The sequence below is a fragment of the Camelus dromedarius genome, chromosome 11, assembly GCF_036321535.1.
Source record: "Camelus dromedarius isolate mCamDro1 chromosome 11, mCamDro1.pat, whole genome shotgun sequence".
Lineage (NCBI taxonomy): Eukaryota > Metazoa > Chordata > Mammalia > Artiodactyla > Camelidae > Camelus > Camelus dromedarius.
This window is the reverse complement of record NC_087446.1, coordinates 4,840,300-4,863,497: the sequence shown is the minus strand read 5'-3', so window position 1 is coordinate 4,863,497 and position 23,198 is coordinate 4,840,300. Positions and strand designations below refer to the sequence as shown.

Sequence of the window (23,198 nt, the reverse complement as noted above, 5' to 3'; positions counted from 1 at the left end):
CAGATCCATTCTCCGCCCTTCTCTACTCTGCACGGCGGGTTGCTTCAACTGGCCCCTGGGGCTCCTGGCTTGCAGCAGGTTAGCCGGTGGGAGGCACCAGCAGGAGATGGAAGGAGAGAGCAGGTGGGCTCATTACTCCCCAGCCCAAATGCTGGGCTGCAGCCTGGCGGCAGCTACTCTCCAACATCGAAAACCTTGTCTGCTCCTGGGTGGCTCTCTCCTTCAGACCCTTCTTGCCTCCTCTCAGTAACTTCTCCCTTTCTTGCACCTTCAGGCCGAGGAAAGATGCTTCTCCATCTTCTAATTTCACTTAGTCCTGCCCTCACCTGGGTAAAAGAGCCTTCAATAAACTCAGGGCATACAACTTTGCCTTCTGCCTGGACCCTGACCAATGCGCGCCCAGCCTGAGATGATCACAATAGAATACGAACCAGAACCGCTCCCTCACCCTCAAAATCTCCCTTGTGCGGCCCCTCTTGAGCCACACCCTCCCCCACCCCAGTCCTGGCAATTTCAGATCTCTCTTCCGTTCCTGTTGTTTGGCCTTTTCTAGAACGTCACACAAACAGAAGAAATCCAGGAAACGTGGGTTAAAAAGGTTTAGGCAATAACTGAAAATATATCTCAGGGTATTGCTCCTACGCTTCCTGTAATTCGGGTAAACGGCTAATTCTTTGTTTGCATAGCTTCTGCCAGGCTACTCACGCTACCTGAGCGAATGGGAAAATTCTCACCAGGAGACGCTTCTGAGTGAGGACCTGCGCACCTGATGGATGGACGAGGCACAGTCTCTGGTGAACGCGCGAGTCATGCATTTATCCCACCCTCTCAACCATTCCGCAAACCTCATTCATCATATTTAAACATTGCTTTTGTTTTTAATAGATCTACTTTATATAAAAGGCTAGGCGACATTGAAGAGCACAGCATGTTAGTAATAAAGGTCAAGTTATCTATTCAGTTAAATCTGCCATTACATTAAAATATACATATGGAAAATAGCTTTTAAAGTCCCTAAAATATTATTTGGATCAAGATTTTATGCCTCATTACCAAACTTTTAGGGTTTTAAATTTAGGCCCTAGATCTTGAGTATTTAAAAAAAATAACAAACTCAAAAAGATGCCTAATTTTTTTCTTTCCATTCTTAAATTTGATAGAATAATTTCTTGAGTCATTTTGTTGGGCATAAGAGTTAACATTTTATTTTACCTCCGCCTTTATTCTTTTCTGTATTGTCTGCCTAAAACATTTCTCAAATTAAAATGCAGTAAAATGGGCTTTTCTGTGTGTACACTTTGATGAGTTTTAACACACACATAGATTCATGAAACCATCACCACATGCAAGACACAGAACAGATTCATCACCCACAGCCTCCCTAGGGCTGCCCCTCTGGGGTCATGCCCTCCCCGCCCTCAGTCCTGGAAACCACTGATCTCTGCCCCAATCCTATTGTTTGGCCTTTTGCCAACTGTCCTATAAATAGAATCCTACAGTAAAAACCTTTGAGACCAGCTACTTCACTCAGCAGAATGTCTCTGGATTCACCCACGTTGTATGTATCAATAGTGCATTCTTTCCTATTCCCGAGAAATATCCCACTGCCGGGATGTACCAGCTTGCTTATCCAAGCACCTGCTGAAGTGCGCTGTGTTGGTTCCAGTTTGGGGTGATTATGAATACAGCTATAGACATTCTTGTACAGGTTTTTTAGTGAACTTTTAAATTACCTTTTAAATACAGTAGTCATTCAGAATCTGTCCAATACAATCATGGACATATCCTGGTAAGTTAACAAAAATACTAAACTGAAATTTAGAAGATGAATTATGGTTTCTTGTGATGCTCTGAGTGCAAAGGTGGAGGGAAGTTAAGGGTGTTTGCTTCTGGCAATACCAGTAGTCCCACTGTACTACCTTTTCGGGGGACCTGAGAGGGGAGCAGAGGAAAGAGGAATGTCAGCTTTACCCGAGGACTACCCCAGGGCCACCCACTGCGGGACAGCAGTCCCACTGCCAGTTCATTTTTCGTAGCCCACTGCTTTCATGGTGGTGCCCAGCAGATTCTCTCTTCTTAGGAGGTGACATAATTAGTGGTTAGTCCTTCACAATCACTATGTAATTCAAGAAATAGGTGAGAAACAAAGAACTCTGACAGTGCAGAGAACCCAGTTTTCTCTCTAAAGATAGAACAGAAAATATAAAGGCAGGTGGATGGATGGGCAATTGGAGACAGAACCTTGTATAGAGGCGTCCACGTACAAGAGGAATCGAGACCGACAGGACAGAACACAGAAACATACATTAAACCAAATTATGGATAGAATTTATACGACAGAGCAGACATTGAAAATAAGGTGGAAAGAAAGGATTATTTAATAAGTGGGGTGGTAAAATAGATTATCTATTTGGGAAAAATTATTTTAATTTGGATCCCCACCTTATGTCAGGAGGGATTAAAGTGTTTTGTTTCCAAGAACAAGAGAAACAAGCAGAGTAGAAGAGTTTTTATCAAGCCTGGGTAAGAATGATGAATTTAAAGATTTTCAAGCCACAGAAGACATCGCAAAAGACGAAGATTAATGTGTTTGATTATATTAAAATGTAAACTTTGAAACAATGAGGTATCATGTAATGATGGGAAAACAGCCAGCTGGGGAAACAGCAGCAGCACCTGTGACGGAAGAGGGTTATCTGTTAATCATTGTCTAATTATAAAAAATTATTCAACAAAAAGGTGATGAAATTGACTTGGAAAACCAACAGTAGGGCCACTAACCAATGAGGACCCGAAGAGGATTCTCTTCAGGGGAGACAGCATGCACAGGCTCATGCAATGTCCAACCTCAATATCCCTCCAAGAAATACAAATTAAAACAATAACGAAGCACCATTTTATCCCTCCTAAGCTATCAATATTTTAAGGCAATGTTAATATTCAGTGCTGGGAAGAGTATGAAACTAGAACACTCACACAGTGTTGACAGCAATGTACATCGTTACTATGTTTTGAGGGAATAATTCTGCAATTCTCATAGAAATTCGTACAAGCATTCACACTCTGTCCTCAAATCCGACTTTTAGAAGAACATTCTGAGGAAAAAGAAAATGCCCGCCAGAGGAGAAAGCAATGTGCCTGAAGATGGGGTTTCTAACTCCGTCTCCAGTGTCGCTTCCCCAGCCCCTCCCCAGGCTGCACCTGCCGCTGGTCCTCACCTCTCGGCCCTCTCACCCTCTGGCCAACCCAGCTCCAGGCACACTGGCTTCTACTAGGCCCCAGAACACGCCGCGTCCCCCCTGAGGCTCTTCCCATGCTGCACTCTGACCTCTCAGGTCCTCATTTAAACCTCGCTTTTTCAGAGAGGCCCCTCCAGACTGCTCTAGGATGGTCTGAGTTCCTGTTATGCTCCATTACGTCCCTGCTGTGTCCCCCATGGCCCTCATCATACTCCATAATTTATTTCACTCCTTATATACTTGTTGATGTCAGCCTCCCCCACAGAGCAGGTAATGCTCTTTGAGGGCAGGGATCGCACCTTTCTTATTCTCCAATGAGTCCCTAATGTCTAGTACATAAGTTCCAGAATTATTTGTTGATTGATTAAACAAGTGAATGAGTAAACAAACATATGCAAAACTAAAAGGCACCTAAAGACTTAAATGACAGTGAAACGATTAAATACATGCTGGTATATAAAATTAAAGGCCCTAACAACTGAACATGACCCAGTCAAACCAGCCCCTTTGAAAATGCTGTTTGCTTTCCCTGGCTGGAATGCTCCAACTATCCACGTGGGACACTCCTGTGTACCTCCCAAAGGTTCCACCCAGTCTGCTTGCTCTCCAGAGACTTCTCGAACTTCCCGCACAGCATGAATACATAAAGGTAAGATTTCTGCCAACACAGTTGCCAGTTGCCCGAACTCCTGATCTAATCACACAGAAATCCATCAACTATATCAACAACTACTGGAATAAACACATCAGTGGAATTATTTTAAATATACAGCTAAGGTTGAAACCAAGAAAGGGAAAGGCATAGGGGCTAGAAGCAAGGAAGGAACCAACTCCAGAGTAGTAGGAGTGTGAGCTGTCATCACAGCATCCCAAGGTACCAGACCAGGACAGAGCAGCATGTGCTGATACAGCCTCGGATTTGACAGAGTCTCTAAGGGGTCTGGGTTTTAACGTCCACTTAGGGGTTAGGAGACAGGGGTTGTGCAGGGCTGGGAGGAGATGTGGCACAGTTGAAGAACATTAGTGAATCAAAACAGGTTCTAGGAAAGTAGCCAGAATGCAGCCCAGAGATAAAGACATGGGAAATATAAAAGACAGCCTAAGATATACGGAAACTGGAATGAGAAGGTCCAACACTTACCTAATAGGAGTCCAGAAGGAAAAAGACCAATGAGAATGGGGTGGAGATGGCATTCAAAGAATTACAGCTAAATAAATCGACTATACTTCAATTAAAGAAAAAAAGAACAGCTGAGAATGTTTTCAAATCCATGAAAGACATTAATCCTCAGAACGAGACAGTATGAGTCTGGGGAGATTAAACAACAGACATCTACACTGAAATACATTGTAGGGAAACTGCAAAGGACCAGAAATAAAAAGAGAAGATCCTAAAGGCAACCAGGAAAAGAACACAAGAGAGCCCCTAGGAGGGACTGGCACTCGGAGCAACAGTGGAGGCCAGAGACCACGCAGAGTGTCTTCCAGGTGCTGAGAGGGACAGACTCTCAAACAAGAACTCTATCCCCTGCTAAATCTTCACTTAAAAATAAGGGGAAAATAGACATTTCTGAAAACAAACACTGACTTATCACTCACAGGATCTCACTAAAAAGACTACCAAAGGACAGACTTCAGGAAATTTAATTCAGAAGGAAGGAGTGAGATTTGAGAAGCAGGGAAGAAGTAAGCCAGGAGTTTACCAACAACCTGGGAAATATGGGAAAACCTAAACAAGCATGGACTGTACAAAAAACAAACAACCAATAATAACGACTAATTCAAGTACTATCAAAACAAGAGCAGATCAAGGCACCAGCCCTGGTAACGTGACGGTTGAAAGTGCTTGTTTTATTCGGGACAGTAGAAATGTTGATTTACTTTATGCTTTATAAGTTTAGAACACATATTAAAAATTTAAAGGCAATCAATATAAGAATAGAAACAAAATATTTAAGTTTCAAGGCAGTGGAGGAAAAAAACAGTGATGAGAAAAACTCGGCCAGAACCAAACATGATGGAGAAAAAAGAAAAAAGAAAAGAGCCCAGTAAATCCCAGAGAGCACAAAGCAAAGTGCTGGGAAAATCCAAACACATCCATCACAATAAATGGAAACAGACTAAACTGAACAAAGGAAAAGGCAAAGATGTTCATTGTGGAATTAAAAAATACGGATATTTACAAGAAACACACCAATTACAAATACACCAAATAAACCAAAAATACAACAATAAAAGAGTGAGAGTGAGCGGCTGGGAAAAGAGGTACCCGACAAACATGAATCGAAAGAAAACTGTCTGGGTGTTTTCACAGCAGATAAGATAGACCACACAGACCAGAGGGATAAAGGGGTAACAATATGACTATAAAGGAAACAGCTGGCCAGGAAGACACGACAATGTTCACATCCAGGTGCCTCCACGTGCACAGGAGGCACCCCTCATTATCATTCCTCACACCAGCTCTCGGGAGATCACCTTGCTGTTGCCCCTTGTGCCCTGTTCCACTGGGAATTCTGGTGGATGCTGCACAGGTCAGGACTCAGAAATCCCTGGGCCCCTGCCTAGAACAGGTTCACGCCACTGCATTGCTGGCCACCCTCAGCCTCCTAACACACTCCCTCTATGCACTGTCATAGTCTCCATGGCCATCGTCACTCTGGTAAGCCACTCTGGAGCTATCTGTTATTTATTTCTGCATTCTTAGCACCTCCCACAATGTCTAGCAGAGAAAAGCACTCAGTATGCATCCATTAAAATTATAATTTTGAAGACTGTGAAACCAATGTGAAGAATGACTATAATATGCATTCCTATTTGAAAAGCATGATATAGAACTGTGGATGCATTCCGATTACTAATATATAAAAATTGTACATGTATATGGATACAAAGTGGAAGAGAATGTAGAAAAATGAAAACAGTAAATTTGTTAGGTAAGGTGGATGGTGACTTTTTGGTTTTGATTTCTATTATTGCTGCTAAGTTATTATTTGTATAATTCTGAAAGTGAAACAAAAAGAAATGGCTGTAAACTTTTAGCTGTTCAAGAAGAAGTTCCTAAAAGATGGCGCCATGTATGGGCAGGACAGTAGAGCTGTCCTCTGAGCCACGGCAATACTGACTCCTAGGGCCAAATTTTGCCTTTCACTCTAGAGGCCACGTTGGTAACGCACAGGTGACTCCCTCTGGATGTACAGGGTGCTGAGAACGAAAGGCAAGGGCTGTGGGAAACGGGTCCAGCTGGTCTGGTTGAATACTGGTTTTTCCTTCTTCTCTCATGTACATCCTTTCCAGGTAACCCCAAGGTGTCCACCAACTATTCCGAGTTTCACAAGACAATCTTTCCATCAGCTTCCACCCCACTTCCCCTGAGAAAGGGTTCTCTGAGTTACCTGGACAGAGAACCAGGTAAATTAAAGGCAGTACTCCTCCCCCAGAGTGTGGTCTGTATATACCACTTCCAACTGAAAGGAAACAGGGGTCCTTGGAGAAATGGCTGATTCCAGGCCTAGGGCAAGAGAGGTACCAGAAGAGCCCAGAGCATCTGGTTGCACCAGGGGGCACGAAAGCTAGCAGAGACTCTCAGAGTCACAGCAACAGGGCTCAGGTTCCCACTGGCCAAGATGGAACAAATTGAGTATCAATGAAAAGAGTAACTGTAATGAACCGAAACACATCAAATATGCTAACATTCATGAGTGCATAATAACTTTTTTTAAAGAAAAATCACTCCTTGCTCACTTTGGGAGGATGCTAGGAAACCAATCATTACTCTGAAAAGTCGTAAGTGGAGGGAAAGGACCAAGGATGCCCTGCCTTTCTCACCCTGTGTTTCACTGTTACCAAATAGCTGGAGAGGGGAAGTTCCCATGACAGAAGAGCTCCCACCAGTAAATGAAGAAATGAGAGACACAGAGAATCACCACTTTACAATACCGAGTGAATTAACGGATATGTGTTCAATCAACAGGGGCTGCTAACATCACAAAAAGAAAGACAGCCAGCTTGCTCTCTATACCCTGTGATGTGTTCTCGTCCCAGAAATTGAACCTGGATCTGTATACCTATCAGTTCGGGGCAGAGGGCTGGGGAGGGGACAGGAGAGCACGTTAAATGTCCCTGAGGGTTCCAATCAGTCAGACTTAAATTATAAGAAACTTCACATATCCAGACTTTTTCTACAAATGTATCATAAGGGGAAAAAAATGAACAAATGGAGAGGGATCCTACAGATTAGAAAAGAATTGTGGCACATCAGTCAATTGCCATGTACAGACTCGATTGGGATCTTGGCTCCAACTGTAAAAGCAAATGTGAGGCAATCAGTTAAATCTGAACCCTGCTGGATACTTACTAATATTACTGATAATTCCATTAGGTGTGAAACAGTATTTTCGCCATGTTTTTAAGAAGAGTTCTTATTGAGAGACATGGTGAGGTCCCTCCAATGAAACATGATGTCTGGTGTTTGTTTCAAAAATATCCGGGCACACCTATGGAATCTAGTTTTCTCCTTATTTGCTCTCCCATTGTGCCCGCACACGTGTGTATGTGTGTGTGTGAACTGACATTCTTTCTTCCCTTTACCAAGTTTACCAAGTACTAATGGCTTTATTTCCCTTGAAAACTCAGGTTTTCATCAGCTTTGCCAAAGAGCAAAAGTGCTGTGTGACTGCCGACACCAGCAGCCACGGTCCCACCGTAAGTGCTGGCTCGCAGGACGACCGGATGGAGTCTTAGTGCCTCCAGCAAATGGCCAACGGCTTCATTTTGAGGAAGAGCCACAGAAGATGTGAATTCCTCAAAACCTTTTAATTTTAAAGTATTATATTATTGGAAAGTTACAATGTATAAGACTAGCCAATAACTACAAACGGAAAGTTTTCTTTCTGAGGTCAGTGAATGTTGTTGCTACTGAGATGAATTCCTGTCTACTCAATGCTGTGAGCGTCCTAATGTACATGTTGTTGATTCTTATATGCAGAGGTGAAACCACCTGAAGATGAATGTCTTAATTTATTACTTTCAATAAAAAGACAGCTTAAAAAAAAAAAGCAATTAGAACTAGTAAGTGAGTCTATTAAGGTCACAGAATAGAAAACCAATATACAAAAGTCAATTATATTTTCATATACTAGCAACAAATAACTGGATATTGAAATTTATAAAAACAGTGCCAATTATAATATTTAAAACATGAAATAGTTAAAAATAAATATAACAAAATCTGAAAAAAAAATCTGGGCATGAAATGACGGACCGTGCATGGGATGTTGGAGCTGGGTAGTGGGTGCATTAGTGGATTCATTATATTATTCTCTTTACCTTTGCATGTGTTTGAAATTTTCAATAGTAAAAAAAAAAAAACAACTCTAAAACATTAATAAAAAATAAATGAAGCTGTTCCTTATTCTCACAGTTGACGTTTGTAAAAGAAAAAAAAAAAGTCAAGGAGACAACAAGACTCTCACCTTTTCATTAACTGGATGAAAATTCTTCTTGGTAATCGGTACACAAAGGTGTCGAGGACAATCTTTAGGTAATTCAGAGATACATATCCACCTTTGGAGGGGTCCCCTGCACTCAGGGCCTTTTCAACCTTTTCATAGGACTTCGAAAACTGTGATGAATTAAAATGAAGAATATTGCATTCACAGAAATCAGCTGCACGGAGCTGTTCAACCACTTTATTTTCATCGAAACCTCTTCACATTTTCCTTTCCAAGACTGATCAAAAAGGTTACCCTGGCATGTACTGAACTTCAAATGTTTAATTGATGAGCTCCCTACGAAACAGTATCCCCCATCACAGCTACTCAATTGACAAGGCAGACAAGTTTCTCAGGGAAAAACAGCACGTATAATCGCTCTAACTCAAATTTTGGAGCTAAAAATACTTGGTGGATCTGCCAGTTTGATACATCTTTCTTAATATACTTTCAAGCCATTCCTACTGTGAGCCCATGCGATGCTCTTCCTGATTAAGTCAGGTCAATCAAACAAAAAGCTGGTAACATTTTATTAAAAACAGAAGTAGCTCTTACTGTAAGGGAAATTGTTAATATAAGGACTTCATAAACATAGTACACATTGGACATTTCTTTAATTAGCTTTTTTTTTTTTTCACGGGGAATTACAAAGAACCAGGGTGAATGAGCTTTGCTTGTGGGACTTCTAAAATGCAGTAAAGTAGGTTAACCACTGATTTTTATATGATTCATAAAAATGCTGTGAAGATTGGTTTTCCTTCCAAAGGTTTTCCTGCTGCTTACTACAATATTCTTCAATATTTCCGACCCTCTCCACTTGGTCTGAATTTACTTTTTCCTGCTAGCTGGAATAAAGAGATAAACAAGATAAGGGCCAACTTGGTGTAAAAGGTGACTTGTTTAAAAGGCTGCTGGGATGTTGAACTATAGTACAAGAGCCCCCATCCACTAAAGGAATAAGCAGTGGATTCACGGACACTCCTTAGGGTGCACGAGAACACTGGCAACCTACGGGGAAGTCTTTACAAGGATCTAGAGTCACAGGGCCTAAGCTTCTTACAAAGTTGCACAGAATTAACCCAAAATATGGCTAAATTTGCCCATCTCTCGGGGAGGCGGGTTGCCTAGGGGAAGATGCTCATGGAGAGAAGCCAGAGCCAGACACGAAGTCTGGTCTCAGTGTATTTATTGGATTAATGAAATCCACTTTTAATATCTTAATGACATTTGGTCTCCAATAAGGTTTTTTTCAGGAGGGTGTTTTGACATAATCCAGAGCTCTTAGAAAAAGCGCAGGAGTGAAACAGCAGTAATGTCTCTGCGACATGCAGAACCTTTTAGGAATTTTCATCGTGACTGTTTACGATGAAGCAAAAGGAAAAAATGCAAGCAATTCAGCAAAGTATAAATAAGGACATAAAGACACCTGGAAGTCTGGCTACTCACAGGGCTTTGCATAGTGCTCCAAAACTGCAACGATCACATAAACACATATTATAATTTTACAAAAGTGGGATCATACTATGCTTTCAGTTTTGACGAATGTTCTTTTCACTTAACGATTTATCATGAAACGTTTCCCATAAGGACTCAGGTGTCTCTGCGTCGCACTTCTATATGACGTATGGCTGCCATCATATTACTGATGGACAAGTGAAAGATACACCCATTTTCCACGTTTACACATTTGGTTTTTATAAATGTTTCCCTGATCCCCCATCTAGATGAGGCCCCCTTGTTAGTCTCTCCTATAACAGCCTGTCCTCTTCTGTCAGCGCCTTGAGGAAAACTGTGTTCATGAACGTGTATTTGTGTGACATCTCTCTCCCTGATGTGAGGTCATGCAGTCCCCACAAGAGCCAAGGCTGTGCCTGTTTTGTTCACTAATAATTACCTAAGATGAAGCACAATTTGGCATGCAGTAGGCACTCAATAAATATTTGTTAAAAATGGATACACTTTCACCAAAAATGTTCTAAGGAAAGGTTGCAAAACCCAAAAAGCTGTTCGGCACGTCAGTAAAAAGGGAAATGAAAATTAAATCATAGCTGAAATGCCATTCACTTGGCATCAGCCTGGTAAAGATGTAAAACTACTGATAGCAAGTTTGGCGAGCACACAGGACAACGGGAGCACTCGCGCTTTTCTGCTGGGAGTGCAAACTGGCATTCCAGAAAACAGCTGGACACTGCCAGTTCAAACTGAGGAGCGTAGTCCCTCCAGCATAGCAAGGAGTGCCATTTGTGGGGTAACTCCCAGGGAAGCCTCTGCACATACACCCCAGAACATGTGTAAGCAACCACTTACAGTGACACCATTTGGGTTAGCACAAAGCAGGAAGCAATCCAAATGTCCATCCACAGGAGTATGTATAATTTGTGTATATTTTGCTAATGGAAAACTGTACAGCAGTGAAAATTATAATACAGTTATACCCATAATGTAAGTGAATCTCATCCTAGGCACAAACAGTGAAAATAACTGGTTTTGCAACTATGCAAACACACTACAGAAAAGAAAGAAACAAGCAAAAATCAAGCAAAAGACAGAGAATCCACTTGGTGAGAAAATACAATACAAAAAAATATATAAACACATCACCAGCTTTTGTACCATAAAAAAGAAACTAAAGAAGAATATAAATTCATTAAAAGAAAAGCTTGAAGACGAGATGAAAAAACAATGAAAGAGATTAGAAGGATACTTCAAAGCTAAGAAAATAGAAAACAAAAACATCATCATTACAGGAACTAATAAATTAGCAACACCAAGAAGACAAGGCTGAGATTAAAATTAGTAGTAAAGGAATGGCTTGGAAGACTCTCAATGAAGGCAGAGGAAAAAGACAAAAGGGTTATGGCAATCTGAGCGAACAGGGCAGCCATCAAGGACAAAGATGACCCAGTCTAAGGATATCTGGGAGCACCCCCGAAGGAAGGAAAGATGGAAGGAAGGAAAGATGGAAGGAAGACAGGAAGGAAGGATGGAGGGAGAAGGTTTTAGCGACTTGAGAAGAACGGAATCTGTACATCAATGGAATATACTGTGTTCCAGGAAACTTTAACAAAAATGCTCAAAACTAAGCAAGAAAGCTTAGTTTTGCTTTCTAACTTCAAGGAACAAGAAAAACTAGTTTAGGCATCCTGGTAGAAAACGGGGAAAAAATCAGTTGACCTCAGGATTCTTCTCAAGGACACCCAATGCCAGAAGACAACGTAGAAATACAACACTTTGAGGAAAAGAAAGAATGATGGAAGAATTATACTCAGCCAAGTTGTTGTTCTAGTTTAAAAAAAGGGTGGGGGGGGGAAGATAGTCTCAAATATGAATAAAGCACCCATGAGCCTTTCTTGAGGGAATTACTTGACAATGAAATCCAGCCAACCAAAGAATAAGTCAAAATAAAGAACTCTGGAAAGGATAAGCCATGCTCGCATTGCAGTACAGTGATGTGCACTAAATCCATGTAAGTAGAAAATGAAGGCAAAACAACTGGGGGAATTATGGTAACAGAATAGAATGTAAATACTATAAACTCTGACTAAGAAAATATAAACAGCAAAAATTATGAGGTGGGAGGGAGGGTGAAAGAAACAGGAAGCGCTGGTCACAGGGAGTTTCACAGCAGAGAACCGGCCCACACTGCCTGTAAGGGAGACAACCTAAAACGCCATCACTTCTCCAACTCTTAATGGCTTTCTTAGCCTCTTTTCTTGTCTCAGGATCCCTTTTGGGACCTAATATCTCTTGTGATACAGAAATATTTGTCCAAAGTTCAGAGATCTCTTTGGCCTCACTTGAGGACAGCACTGAGAGAAGCCCTTGGGTTTTCTGACTCCTGGAGCTGCTTGGGGCTTACGACACTGCCTGGCACAGGGACAGCCCCATAAAAGGGCTAATGACGAGGGCGATGGTGATTTTTTTTTTAACTTCTGGTAAATTCAAAGAAATTTAAATTAAATATGCCTTATTTGTAAAAAGGAGCATGAATCTCTTCTTATAAAACGATTTCTGTCTACGTATCCACCTACCCACAGAGGCGGCCGTCCTCCTATGTGTGTGAATAAAGTCAGGCTTCGAATTACGGTGACCAAATGCTGCCTTTGATTATTTCTGGGTGGTAGAGTTTTAATAATTTATTACCTTCCTCTTTGTACTTTTCAGAATTGCTTACATTTTTTGTAACGGTCACGTGTTTTGGAATGGTCATGTTTTCATGAAAACAATACATTCATTAACAGCAAGAGAAAATAAGTTTTACCAATTTACCAACAGAATATTAATGTGCTCCCTCTCAATGCCCCTGTCAATAGGGGCTTTTGTTAATTTTTTCCTCATCGACAATTTTCTACTGACATTTTTATGTTAATAATTTATAAAAGTTCTACATGTTAGGGACAGTTATGATTTATCTGTCACTTAAGGGGTACACGTTTTGCCAGGTTTATTGTTTGTATTTACAAAGTTTTGCTGTACAAAACCTTTTTCATTTTAATATAGTCAAATTTATCAGTTGTCTTCTTTATGGTTTGGGGGCTTTACTTCATGCTTAAAAGTCCAAATTTCAAGATTAAAAATTTTTACCCACACTATTTATTTTAAAATTTAAATAGTTGATGCATATAGAATTAATTTTGGTGTGGAGAGTGAAAGAATGCAAGCTTTCCTCCCCCAAATGGCTGGCTAGCAAATTATCTCAGTAGTAATTACTGAATATTCCACTCCCTTGTCCCCCCCCCCCTCCTTTCTTGGAATGCCTCCATCATAGGCTAAATTCATATGTAACGATCGGGCCATTTTCCAACCATGTTTTAAATCAATTTGAATGTTCACTGCTGCACCAGCGCCATTCTGTCTTAATTATTAGACCTTTATAAAGTATTTTATATGTGAAAGGATAAGCCCCCTATTGTAACTTTTCAAAAGAAAAAAATATTATATATACATCTCCACCCAGGTGTAGGGAGAACAGGTGTTAATATTGAATCTCCCACTCCAAGAACTAGAAAAGACCGCTTCATTTCAGCATTCAAACATTATTCAAGTTTTCCTTTATTTTACTCAGTAAAGCTGTATGATGTCTTTACATAAATCTTAAACATTTCTTATTGGATTCAGTATGCGAGTGGCACCATGGAGGCGCATAGGAACCCAGCTCTCATCACCGCTGCTGTCACAGTGCACTGCTGTTATCAGGAGCTGGAGGAGGCCTCAGGGTTTGGGGAGGTGGAGGTAGGTTCCAAACACAGTTTAGAAATACTACCTAGGCCTACTGGTTTCCCGCAGCTGTGCCCTTCCTCTGGTCGCACCTTGGTGACCCTGGCAATAGGGAGACACTCTCACCTCTTGGCAAAAGGTCCTCTCGATTTCATCCAAGGAGGAGTTTTTCCAGGTGTCTTCAGATGAAACAGCACTGGGGAGGCACCCTTTTCTGGAATTTCTGACTTGTTGATCCTCCCACAAGACTTCTATTAAAACAAAAGAACTTCAGTGTATTAAGACTGTCAAAGCTACACTTAAATAGTAAGTGTTTCCTTTGCATCATTACCTGTCTGGTAAAAGTTAAGACTTGAATAAACTGAAAACATGAACTGTGTAGTAAGTGATGTTGATATAACTGGACAAACCTTTTAGAAAAAAATAAAATGAAGCTACTTGCTACTTTATTGAGGATAAACCTAGACAGAGTAAATGTACTCCAAGTAGACAAACAAAACCGTAAAAGTAGTCGAAGGAAATTAAGGTAAATACGACATAATATATATAATACATAATCACTGTGTTCCAAAGGACACATTAGAGCCAGAAATCGCTTAAATAATAGATAGGTCTGACAACATAAATATTTAATTTTTGTTTGGTAAAAAACCACACAAATAATAATGAAAAAAATGAGTGGGAAAAACTACTGTTGACATACATGAGAAATGCAGGTTAATTTCCACAGTATATGAGTAGCTCTTATGAATCAGTAAGATAACTACAAATCCCCAATTGCACAAGAGACTAAGGTTTAAAAAGGTAATTCACAGGAAAAAAGACTTAAAGCCAACAGATGTATGAAACACTGCTCGAATTCACTGGTAACTTAAAAAGTCTAATTAGCACGGGTTAGTATTTTTTTCTACTTGTTACAAAGGCAAGGATCAAGGCAAATGACAAAGAAAGGAATCAGCTCTGGCCTGTGTACAGAAAACCTGGAACCTGAATATCCTCAAATCCCCTCCTAGAGCTTTACACCGGGGAACAACGGGCCACTCAACACACACGTATGTGCAAGAATATGTTCTTTTCTTTTTTAATTAAAAAAAAGTAGAGATATGTTCTGTGCTGTTTATAAGAAGGGGACAAAATGGAACAATTCAAATGTCTATTAACGGAAGACTGGTTTTATAAATCACAGTTCATCCGGCCTATGAAATTCTGCACAGACGTTAAAAACAAGGGGCCTGTCTAGGAATAGACTTTTTGTAGGTGATTGAATGTGTTTGGTATGAAAAACTGCCTCTGATTGGTCTGGGTGGTCAGTAAATGGAGGGGGAAGTGTTCACTTTATTAATCTCTCTATTTTTATCTGTTTAAAAATGTCCATAATAAAAATTGGGGGATTTTTTTTTTTACTGTTTGGGGGTGGAGAAAAGGGCCTGTCTAAATCATGAATGCAAAGATTTTTCCTTGATATTGTTTCATGACTGAAAAAGAGGAAAACCAGTATAATTTAATTTTCATTTTAATATTATTTTGAGTATTTGCCAATATCTCCTCCTATTCATCCATCCATCCATCCATCCATCCATCCATCCATCCATCCGTCTACACAGCAGAAACAAAACCTAGGAGGATAACATACCAAAAGAACACAGTGGTAGGATTACAGGGAAGTGTGCTTTTGTGTTTTTGTGTTTTCTGGCCTTCTTTGCAACAGGCATGTATTACTTTTATAATAAAAGAGAATAAAATAAATCTAAGATATAGCCATTTTCTGTCTCAAAGTCGACTGCAAAGAATCACAAATGGTTTCCCAGATTTATTTCCTAAAATGTCTGCAAATAAGCTTCACTCAAATTAAGCACATTTATAACTACTCAGCTGCAGTTAACAAACTGCTAGTCATCTGGAATTCCATTTCCTACCTCAAAAAAAAAGAAGAAGAAAGAAGAAAAAGAAAAGAAAAAACGTAAGTCTTCCCCAGTGGATCCCTCTGGCTACATGATAAAATACAAAGCCAGGTCTTTAGAATTCAGTCTGGAATTCTGTGGCTTCAGTGGGCCCAGCACTTGAAACATGGGCTCTCAGAGCGTAGAAGCTGCAGGAGCCTCGCAGAGAGACGGGGAGCCAAGCAGGCCTCGCTTGGTGGGGCAGGTCCCAGGCCCCATTTTCTGATGCCGCGTCCTGTGCGCGCTCCACCCTGGGGCAGTGGAACTCTAATGGGGGTTCATAGTGACACACACGGCAAAATTATGGAAAAGAAATATTGTTCTATATTTAGAAAAGTCATAGATAATGGTTGCTGCAAATATATGAACTGGAGATTCCCTTCTTATAATACTTAATAAAATAAGCAAAAGAAAAAATAGTAAAAATTATCAAAACAAATAAATAAATAAATTTACTAGCATAAACTGAAGCAAGAAGAAACTTACATGGGCAGCCAGAAAGTTTTGTTTCCAGTTATGGTGAGCTGGCTCACATTGAACCAACCGTCCCAGCAGATAACAATTATAAACTCCAGCCAAAATAGAAACGGAAAACTATCTGCAGGCATTGGAGAGCAAATGACATAAACTGGAGTTAATATTTGGAAAAATGGAATAACACTCTTTGAGTTTCCTGTTATTTGGCCTTTTGCCTGAGGGCAAGCCTTAGCTGGAAACATACTAAGTAGCTGGAGTTTGGATATAAACCCAGTGTCTTACCGGTTTTAGGAATCAGAAAAGAGAATTCAGACTACCACAGCAGCTGGAACGTAGGATAGAAAGCCCAAAAAGAAAGGCATAGAAGAGGATCTCCAAAGTCTGTGAATAAACTCTGCCAAAATCTCTCGCTAAGCCCTGAACTACAGATGTGTGGAACAGACAACCAGAGGCCCAGCTAAGACCAAAACAGCAGGACCAACATTTCCTGTGTTAACCCCCTCAGGGAAGACAAAGATTAGTCTTCTACTAAAGTAAACTGGCTACTGAAACAAAAACTTAAATTCTCCAGAGGAATGTAACAGAATCCATAGTGTCTACAATGAAAAATTTATTATATCCGGGATAAATTCTAAAATTACTAGACATACACACACACACACACCCCCAAAACAAAAAACAAAAAACAAAAATAAAACCCAGGAACCTGTGATCCACATTTAAGAAAAAAATTAATCAATAAAAACCAAAGCATGAAATGACTTAGATGTTGGAATTTGCAGATTAAAATTTTTAAATAATAGTGTTTTGAGAATCTGAAGGAAAATATAATACTAATGAATGAACAGACAGGAAATCTCAGCAGACAAATAGAAGCTGAGCAATGTATCCTGTGTTTACAGTGCATGTAAAAGTACAATGTATGACAGTCATGTAACAGAGGACAGGAGAGAAGAATTCAGAAAATACTGTTTAAAGTCTTTATAATTCGTGTGAATTAGTATAATATTATTTGAAGATAGATTCTGATTAACTAAAGATGAATAATGGAATAAAGATGCTCAATCAATCCAAATTTCTAAAAATTACACAAACTCTATGGGGAAAACATTGGCGGAAGGGGTTGGTGGAAAGAGGAGAAAGGAGAGGAGAATAATGCAAAAAGGCAAAGATCCCAACTTGGAAGAAAATGTAATTCTAGGTACAAAATTACTTCACAGAACATTTTAATAGGAACATGAGTTCTTTAAAACAAGAGCTCAATAACAAGATGATAAAACAATAAAATGAGAGGGGAAAACACTATAGCAAGCCAAAGGAAATGGCATTACAGAAGTAATAAATAAAGCTGACACAGCAAGGACTAGAATAGACCTTAGTGAAAATCAAATTACAGCTCTAGCTAAAAGACCGAAGATGATGATGGTGAATATGGAGGGAAAAGACAGATTAAAGCACTTCAAGAGAACTTAATACAGAAGGTGAAAACAATCCAACATAAGGAGTTTGTATCACTGAGGTCAGTCTGAAAAATGGAACAGAAGATTTATTCAAAGATGTATAAAAACAGACAAACAAAAGGTCTTTGAAATGAAGAGAGAATTGAGTTTCAGATTGAAAATTCACTGTGTTCTGGAAAACTGATGCAGAAAGCTTATTAACACCAAGACATATCCTAGCTAAGCCAGCAAAATTCAGGGATAAATAATTCTTCAGGCAACCAGCTAGAAAAAGCAAATCATCAGTAAGGGAGAAAATTAGACCATCTTCAGGCATCTGCATAGCAGACTCAGTACCGGAAGGCAAAGGATCAAAGTCTGTGATGTTCTGAAGGGGAAAGTGTGACCATGGCATTACATGCAGCCAAAAGAGACATATTCGACATTGTCTTTAGCATCATTTCCATTTCGATTCTTCTGATACATTCAAGTAAAAGGTAATACTTACATAAAATAGCACCTATATAAATCCATTTTTACAACTGAATTTTTATCTGTCTCCCCTTTCCATATCTATGTATGGAAAGATACCAGGAATAATGCTGAGAGTGGTTATTTCTGGGTGGTAGGAATGGTTTGGTCGTTTATTTCAATCTTTTTACTCGTCTGCATCAGTGCCTGCCTCCCAGGGCTGCAGGGAATACGAAAAGAGACAGTCGAGAAGCCTGCTCAGCCTGGTGCCTGGCATGGAACAAATGTTCAGTAGGTGAGGTCAGTTATTATGGTTATCAAATTAGGTGTGTGAACTTATTTGTGATGAAAATTCTCTATCATCAGGGTAGATACCACTTTCTATCCCACTTGAGCTAAATGCACAGCCCACGCTTCAGCCAGACATGCTCCCCGGCAGGGGCGCTTGGACTAGAATGTTCATTCCCGCAGTGTTTGTCACGCACATCCTGTGAACCCTGGTCCTGCAGAAGTGTCCCCTGAATCAGGCATCCCTCTTCCTCCTGTGAGCACCCGTGACATTTTGTTCTTCTCTTACAGGTATTTAAATTGTTTTGGAGCCGAACAGTTCAAGTGTTGATGCCGACACAAACAAACCATTTACCACTGGGAAATTCACTTAGCGTCCTTGAGTCCAAGTTTTCTCATATTAAAAAATGGGATAATAAGACCCACCTCGCAGTGCTTTTATTTGAGAGAAATAAAGTCAAAATCAAGGGTTACAAAGTAACTACACAGAGTACAATAAATAGATGTTTCTAATATTATTTTTATGTGATTTGTTTTGTGTCTTACTTGCCCATGTTAAAAAAGATACATATACGCACACATATAGACAAACACACATGCACACACACTTCTTAGAGTATTTTACTCGGCTTTGTACCCAGTGAGGGGCCTAGGAGCACAGGGACGTGCACATGAACTAACAAAATGTAAGCAGGGTCAGATTGTCTAGTAATTCCCCAAATTTGGAAGGCTTTGAAAAGTAGAGTCCTGGACTCTGCTATAAGCTATCTCAGTTAGTGAAACTAAGCTGAAATCGGAGAATTTGTGATTTTTAAGTTTGCTAGTCAGACAGACCTGAGACTCACAGAAGGTACTCAATGAATATTTGTTGCAATGAATTAAGCTGAAACCATGCAGTGACAACCCATCTTGAATGAGCCAGTCACAGGTGGTAACCCTCTGAGGCAAGAAATTCTTATCTCCAACGACCCAAGGCCTGGAAGAGAGAATCTCCAGTTGCATTCTTCACACATTCATCCTCAGGGACCTGGACCCCTGCTCTCTCCAGAACTAGGCAGCAGGTCAACAGCCCCAGACATGAGGCTGGGATGAAGACCACCAGCACAAGGAAAGTTCTTCCTTCTCGAGGGTGTACGCCTGTGGGCCTGGCTTTCCAGGTCCAGTGTGACCATACCAACTACTCAACTGCTTGCCTTTTTGTTTTAAAACTTTTCCCATCATTAAAGGAATAACATGTTCATTATCAAAACATTTTAAAGATACAGAAGTAGCAGAAAGAACCAAACACCCAGAGATATTAAACTTAATGACAATCTGTATTTTGGAGGTTCTTTCCAATTATTTATTAATATTCCACATACATTTTCCATGTCATTGTTAACACTGTGGAAATCATTGCTTGTGGCTGTACATGCTACCATGTGGATATGCTGTCATTCACTTAGCCCTTCTCCTGTTGTTAGACATTTGTTATTTGCATAAATAAGGATACCATGACTGTCTTTGTGGATAATGCACTTTCCATATTTGAAAAGTATTTCCACAGGACAGATTCACAGATGAGGAATTACCATGCCAAAGGCTACTGAAATCTTTAAAAATACTTACCTTGACTTCTTATATAATATTTAAGGTTCAAGTCATTATTTGTACTGAGGTTCTTCAAAAATACATTATAATTCACTGCAGTATCTTTATCAATGTTGTAGTGTTTTGCAAACCTAAAATAGAAATGTTCATTAGTATTCGGCAATTATGATACAGAGAATCTAAATGAAGCAAGTTTGTTTTTTTGTTTAACCAAGGATTCCTTTACACTGGGGTTGGCATTAATTTTAATGTGTGTTTCTAGCTAGAGCTGGAATTAAGAAGTAAACCCTAGGAAATGTTACTGTAAGATTCAAAAATGCAGATGCACCTGAAACTAACACAGCGTTGTAAATCAACTGTTCTTCAATTAAAAAATAAATAAATAAAATGAATTAATTAAAAATAAAAAATGCAGATACTTTATGGAGATCACTCCACTCAGCCTCCAAATGGCTGCATACAGATTTGAATGAACAGGAACGTCCAGGACCTGCACCCTGCCTGCATTGGGGAGGGTCTTCTCCCTCCTCTGGCAGGAGGGAGGGGCCACCTCTGTGCTCAAAAGCAAAACAGGGTCTGCTTCCTTTAATAATTGGAGGGGAGATGGATCTGGGCCATGAGTCAGCATAAAATTTCTATAGCCAGAGAAATCTAGAGCTGGTGGAGGGGAGAAATAGCCCACCTTCTTCACCAACTAGATCACTTCACAGAGAGAAATGGATGCCCAGGATGGCGTGTCATTTTAAAGCAGTTAATGGTAGGAGGGGGGAGCTTTTCTTGGAGCAGTCTGTGATTTCTATATATAAAGAGAAATTTTAAAACACTTAAGCAATGTCTCTCCCTGAAATATACTGAGATACTCTTTTTCTAAGTTAAGATAAATAGAATGTCTGGATTCTTTTTTCTTTCTAAAATGAATTTTCTTTTATTCAAATCTGCCACTTGATAAATGGTTTTCCAGATAATTTCTGCATTATTACATTTATAAAAAAAATTGACAGTTTTAAAATGTTTGGTTATATTGTCTCCATATGTGTTGGTTTCTATAATTACCTAATTTCATGATGCTTTCTAAAAATTTAGTAATTATCACTTAAAGTATTTGTTATTTTTCTGTTTTCCAAATTTAACAAAGAGTAATGTCATGTATTCATTTCAATGCATACTTTTTTTTCCACTTTGATGGATCTTGCCTATTGTTCTAATAAGAAAAATTATCCTGAGATATGATGGCTGCCAGATGTTAACACTGAAACTCCCTGAACAGCTCCATCTTTCATCTGTAGTCTCGGTCTGCCATAAATAAGCTGCAAGCGCAGGAACCCAGAAGGTGGCACCTAGGGTGTTCCTTTTAAGTTGCTGCCCTACAGAAAGCCTCGGCTCCCCTGCGGCTCCAGGAACATGTCCAGGATGTGGACAAAAATCTCATCACCAACTCTCCTGTTTTCTGGGGAAATTCAGCATTCCTGCAAACTGGTATTTGCTCATAAGAGAATCCTGCCCTGTCCTAATGCCAAACTCCCCCCTATTCATAATACCCAACACGTATTCACTGAGGACAGACAGACAGAACCCCACGGTAGTATTTCCCACAGACTAAATTTCAAAAATAAAGCCTCAGTATTTCCCAAGGATGCAGTATCTCAAAAGGCTTTTTTTTAAAACAAGAATCAAGGCACAGGAGACAGAACCACTCCTAAGATGCAGCAACCAAGGCCATTTTCCCAGGGAGCTGAACTCTGGGCAGGAGAACCCACACATCTGCAGATACCTAGGGTAAGTCAGTCACACAGGAAAGCCGACTTCAGGTGCAAAGGGAATGACGCCAATCAACCCCAAAACCTCTCCAGCATCACCACCCGGAACTGTGCCTTGGGCTTCATTCATCTCCCCAGCAGCAGGCTGACCTCTAGTGAGTTTGTTTGTTTTTCAGGACTGCTCATAAATTATTTTACCCGGATTCAAATACTTTGTCCTGCGGGACAATGGAGGGGAGGGTGGGGTGAATGGGAAAGCGAGAACCAAACCCAGCGGGTCTCAGGACTGTCTGGTTAAGTGTAAATTTGGCGATAATCTTCTCCCTTGCCTCTTGCTGCACAGACTGGATGATATTCTGCAGCCTAAAGAGAACAGTTTTTCAGAGTGAAGGGCATTTGTGGAATCTGTATGACTACGACAGCGTCGCTGTGAAGCGAGCACCTACTACGTGCCGGCCGCATCACAGGTGCGCTTGGCGCGTTATGTGGAACTGTCACACCAGCCCTGCAAGGTGGGCTCCCTCGATCCCCATTTCTTTAGGAGAAAGCTGAGTCTCAGGGAAGCCCAGGAGCTGCCCGAGGCCCTAGAACCAGGGAGGGCAGACACAGACCCCACCCCAGGTGTGCCTGACTTAGAAGCCCAAGGCAATTCCTACCTCACCAAGCACTGAAGGCTGATACTAAATAGAAAGCTGTTAGATAAAAGAAAGGATTCAAAAATGCATTGTGTTTCCTGCTCAGACACTAAAAAGGCAAAGTTAATGCTGAAGCAGCTTCTCAAGGAAAGAGTATCTTCTTGAGCTTCAGTAAGAAAAGCATTAAAGCAATTGAAGAAATGGTCTCCTTTTGATCCCCCGCGCTTCTGTTCTAAAGGAAAGCAATTCTATTATGTTAAGTTCCTCAAGCCTTATCATGCAAACAGTATTGTTTTTAAGGTTTAAAAAAAAAATCTCGAATAAAAATTTGTGGAGTTCTTTATTATTCAATACTTGTGAGATGGGGAAACAGACAGTAACATTTTTTATAGATTTACTAGGTTGGAGACTGCAGTGCCAAACACAAGGTTTATTGTCAAATAAAACACTGCTTTGTTTTTTGATTGCCTGCTTTAGAAGAGTGTTGCTTCTGTTCTATAATTGCGTGCACAAAATTATTTAATTTGTTTTGTTTGGATCTTATTCTGGACACTTTCCCAGTCAGAAAGATGTAAAAATTAAAACATCTATTATGTCCTTTATATTCTGAGGTGGGTTATAAAGAGGGAAAAAGAAGAAAATAGTCAAAAGAC

General features: G+C 40.1%; 1 protein-coding gene across 2 annotated transcripts in view; it reads right to left on the bottom strand.

Annotated features, from left to right (window-relative positions):
• Positions 1 to 23,198, bottom strand: part of EFCAB6 (EF-hand calcium binding domain 6) — a 180,553-nt gene that overhangs the window by 123,106 nt on the left and 34,249 nt on the right. Inside the window, exons 5-7 of one of the 2 annotated variants that reach the window (XM_010983456.3) lie at positions 20,172 to 20,284; positions 14,075 to 14,199; positions 8,714 to 8,862 (exon numbers count right to left, since the gene is read on the bottom strand). In XM_010983456.3, the coding sequence (XP_010981758.3) occupies positions 8,714 to 8,862; positions 14,075 to 14,199; positions 20,172 to 20,284 (387 nt within the window). Of the gene's footprint in view, positions 1 to 8,713; positions 8,863 to 14,074; positions 14,200 to 20,171; positions 20,285 to 23,198 lie in introns of those variants that run through there. The other variant, XM_064491386.1, reaches the window with a different exon arrangement.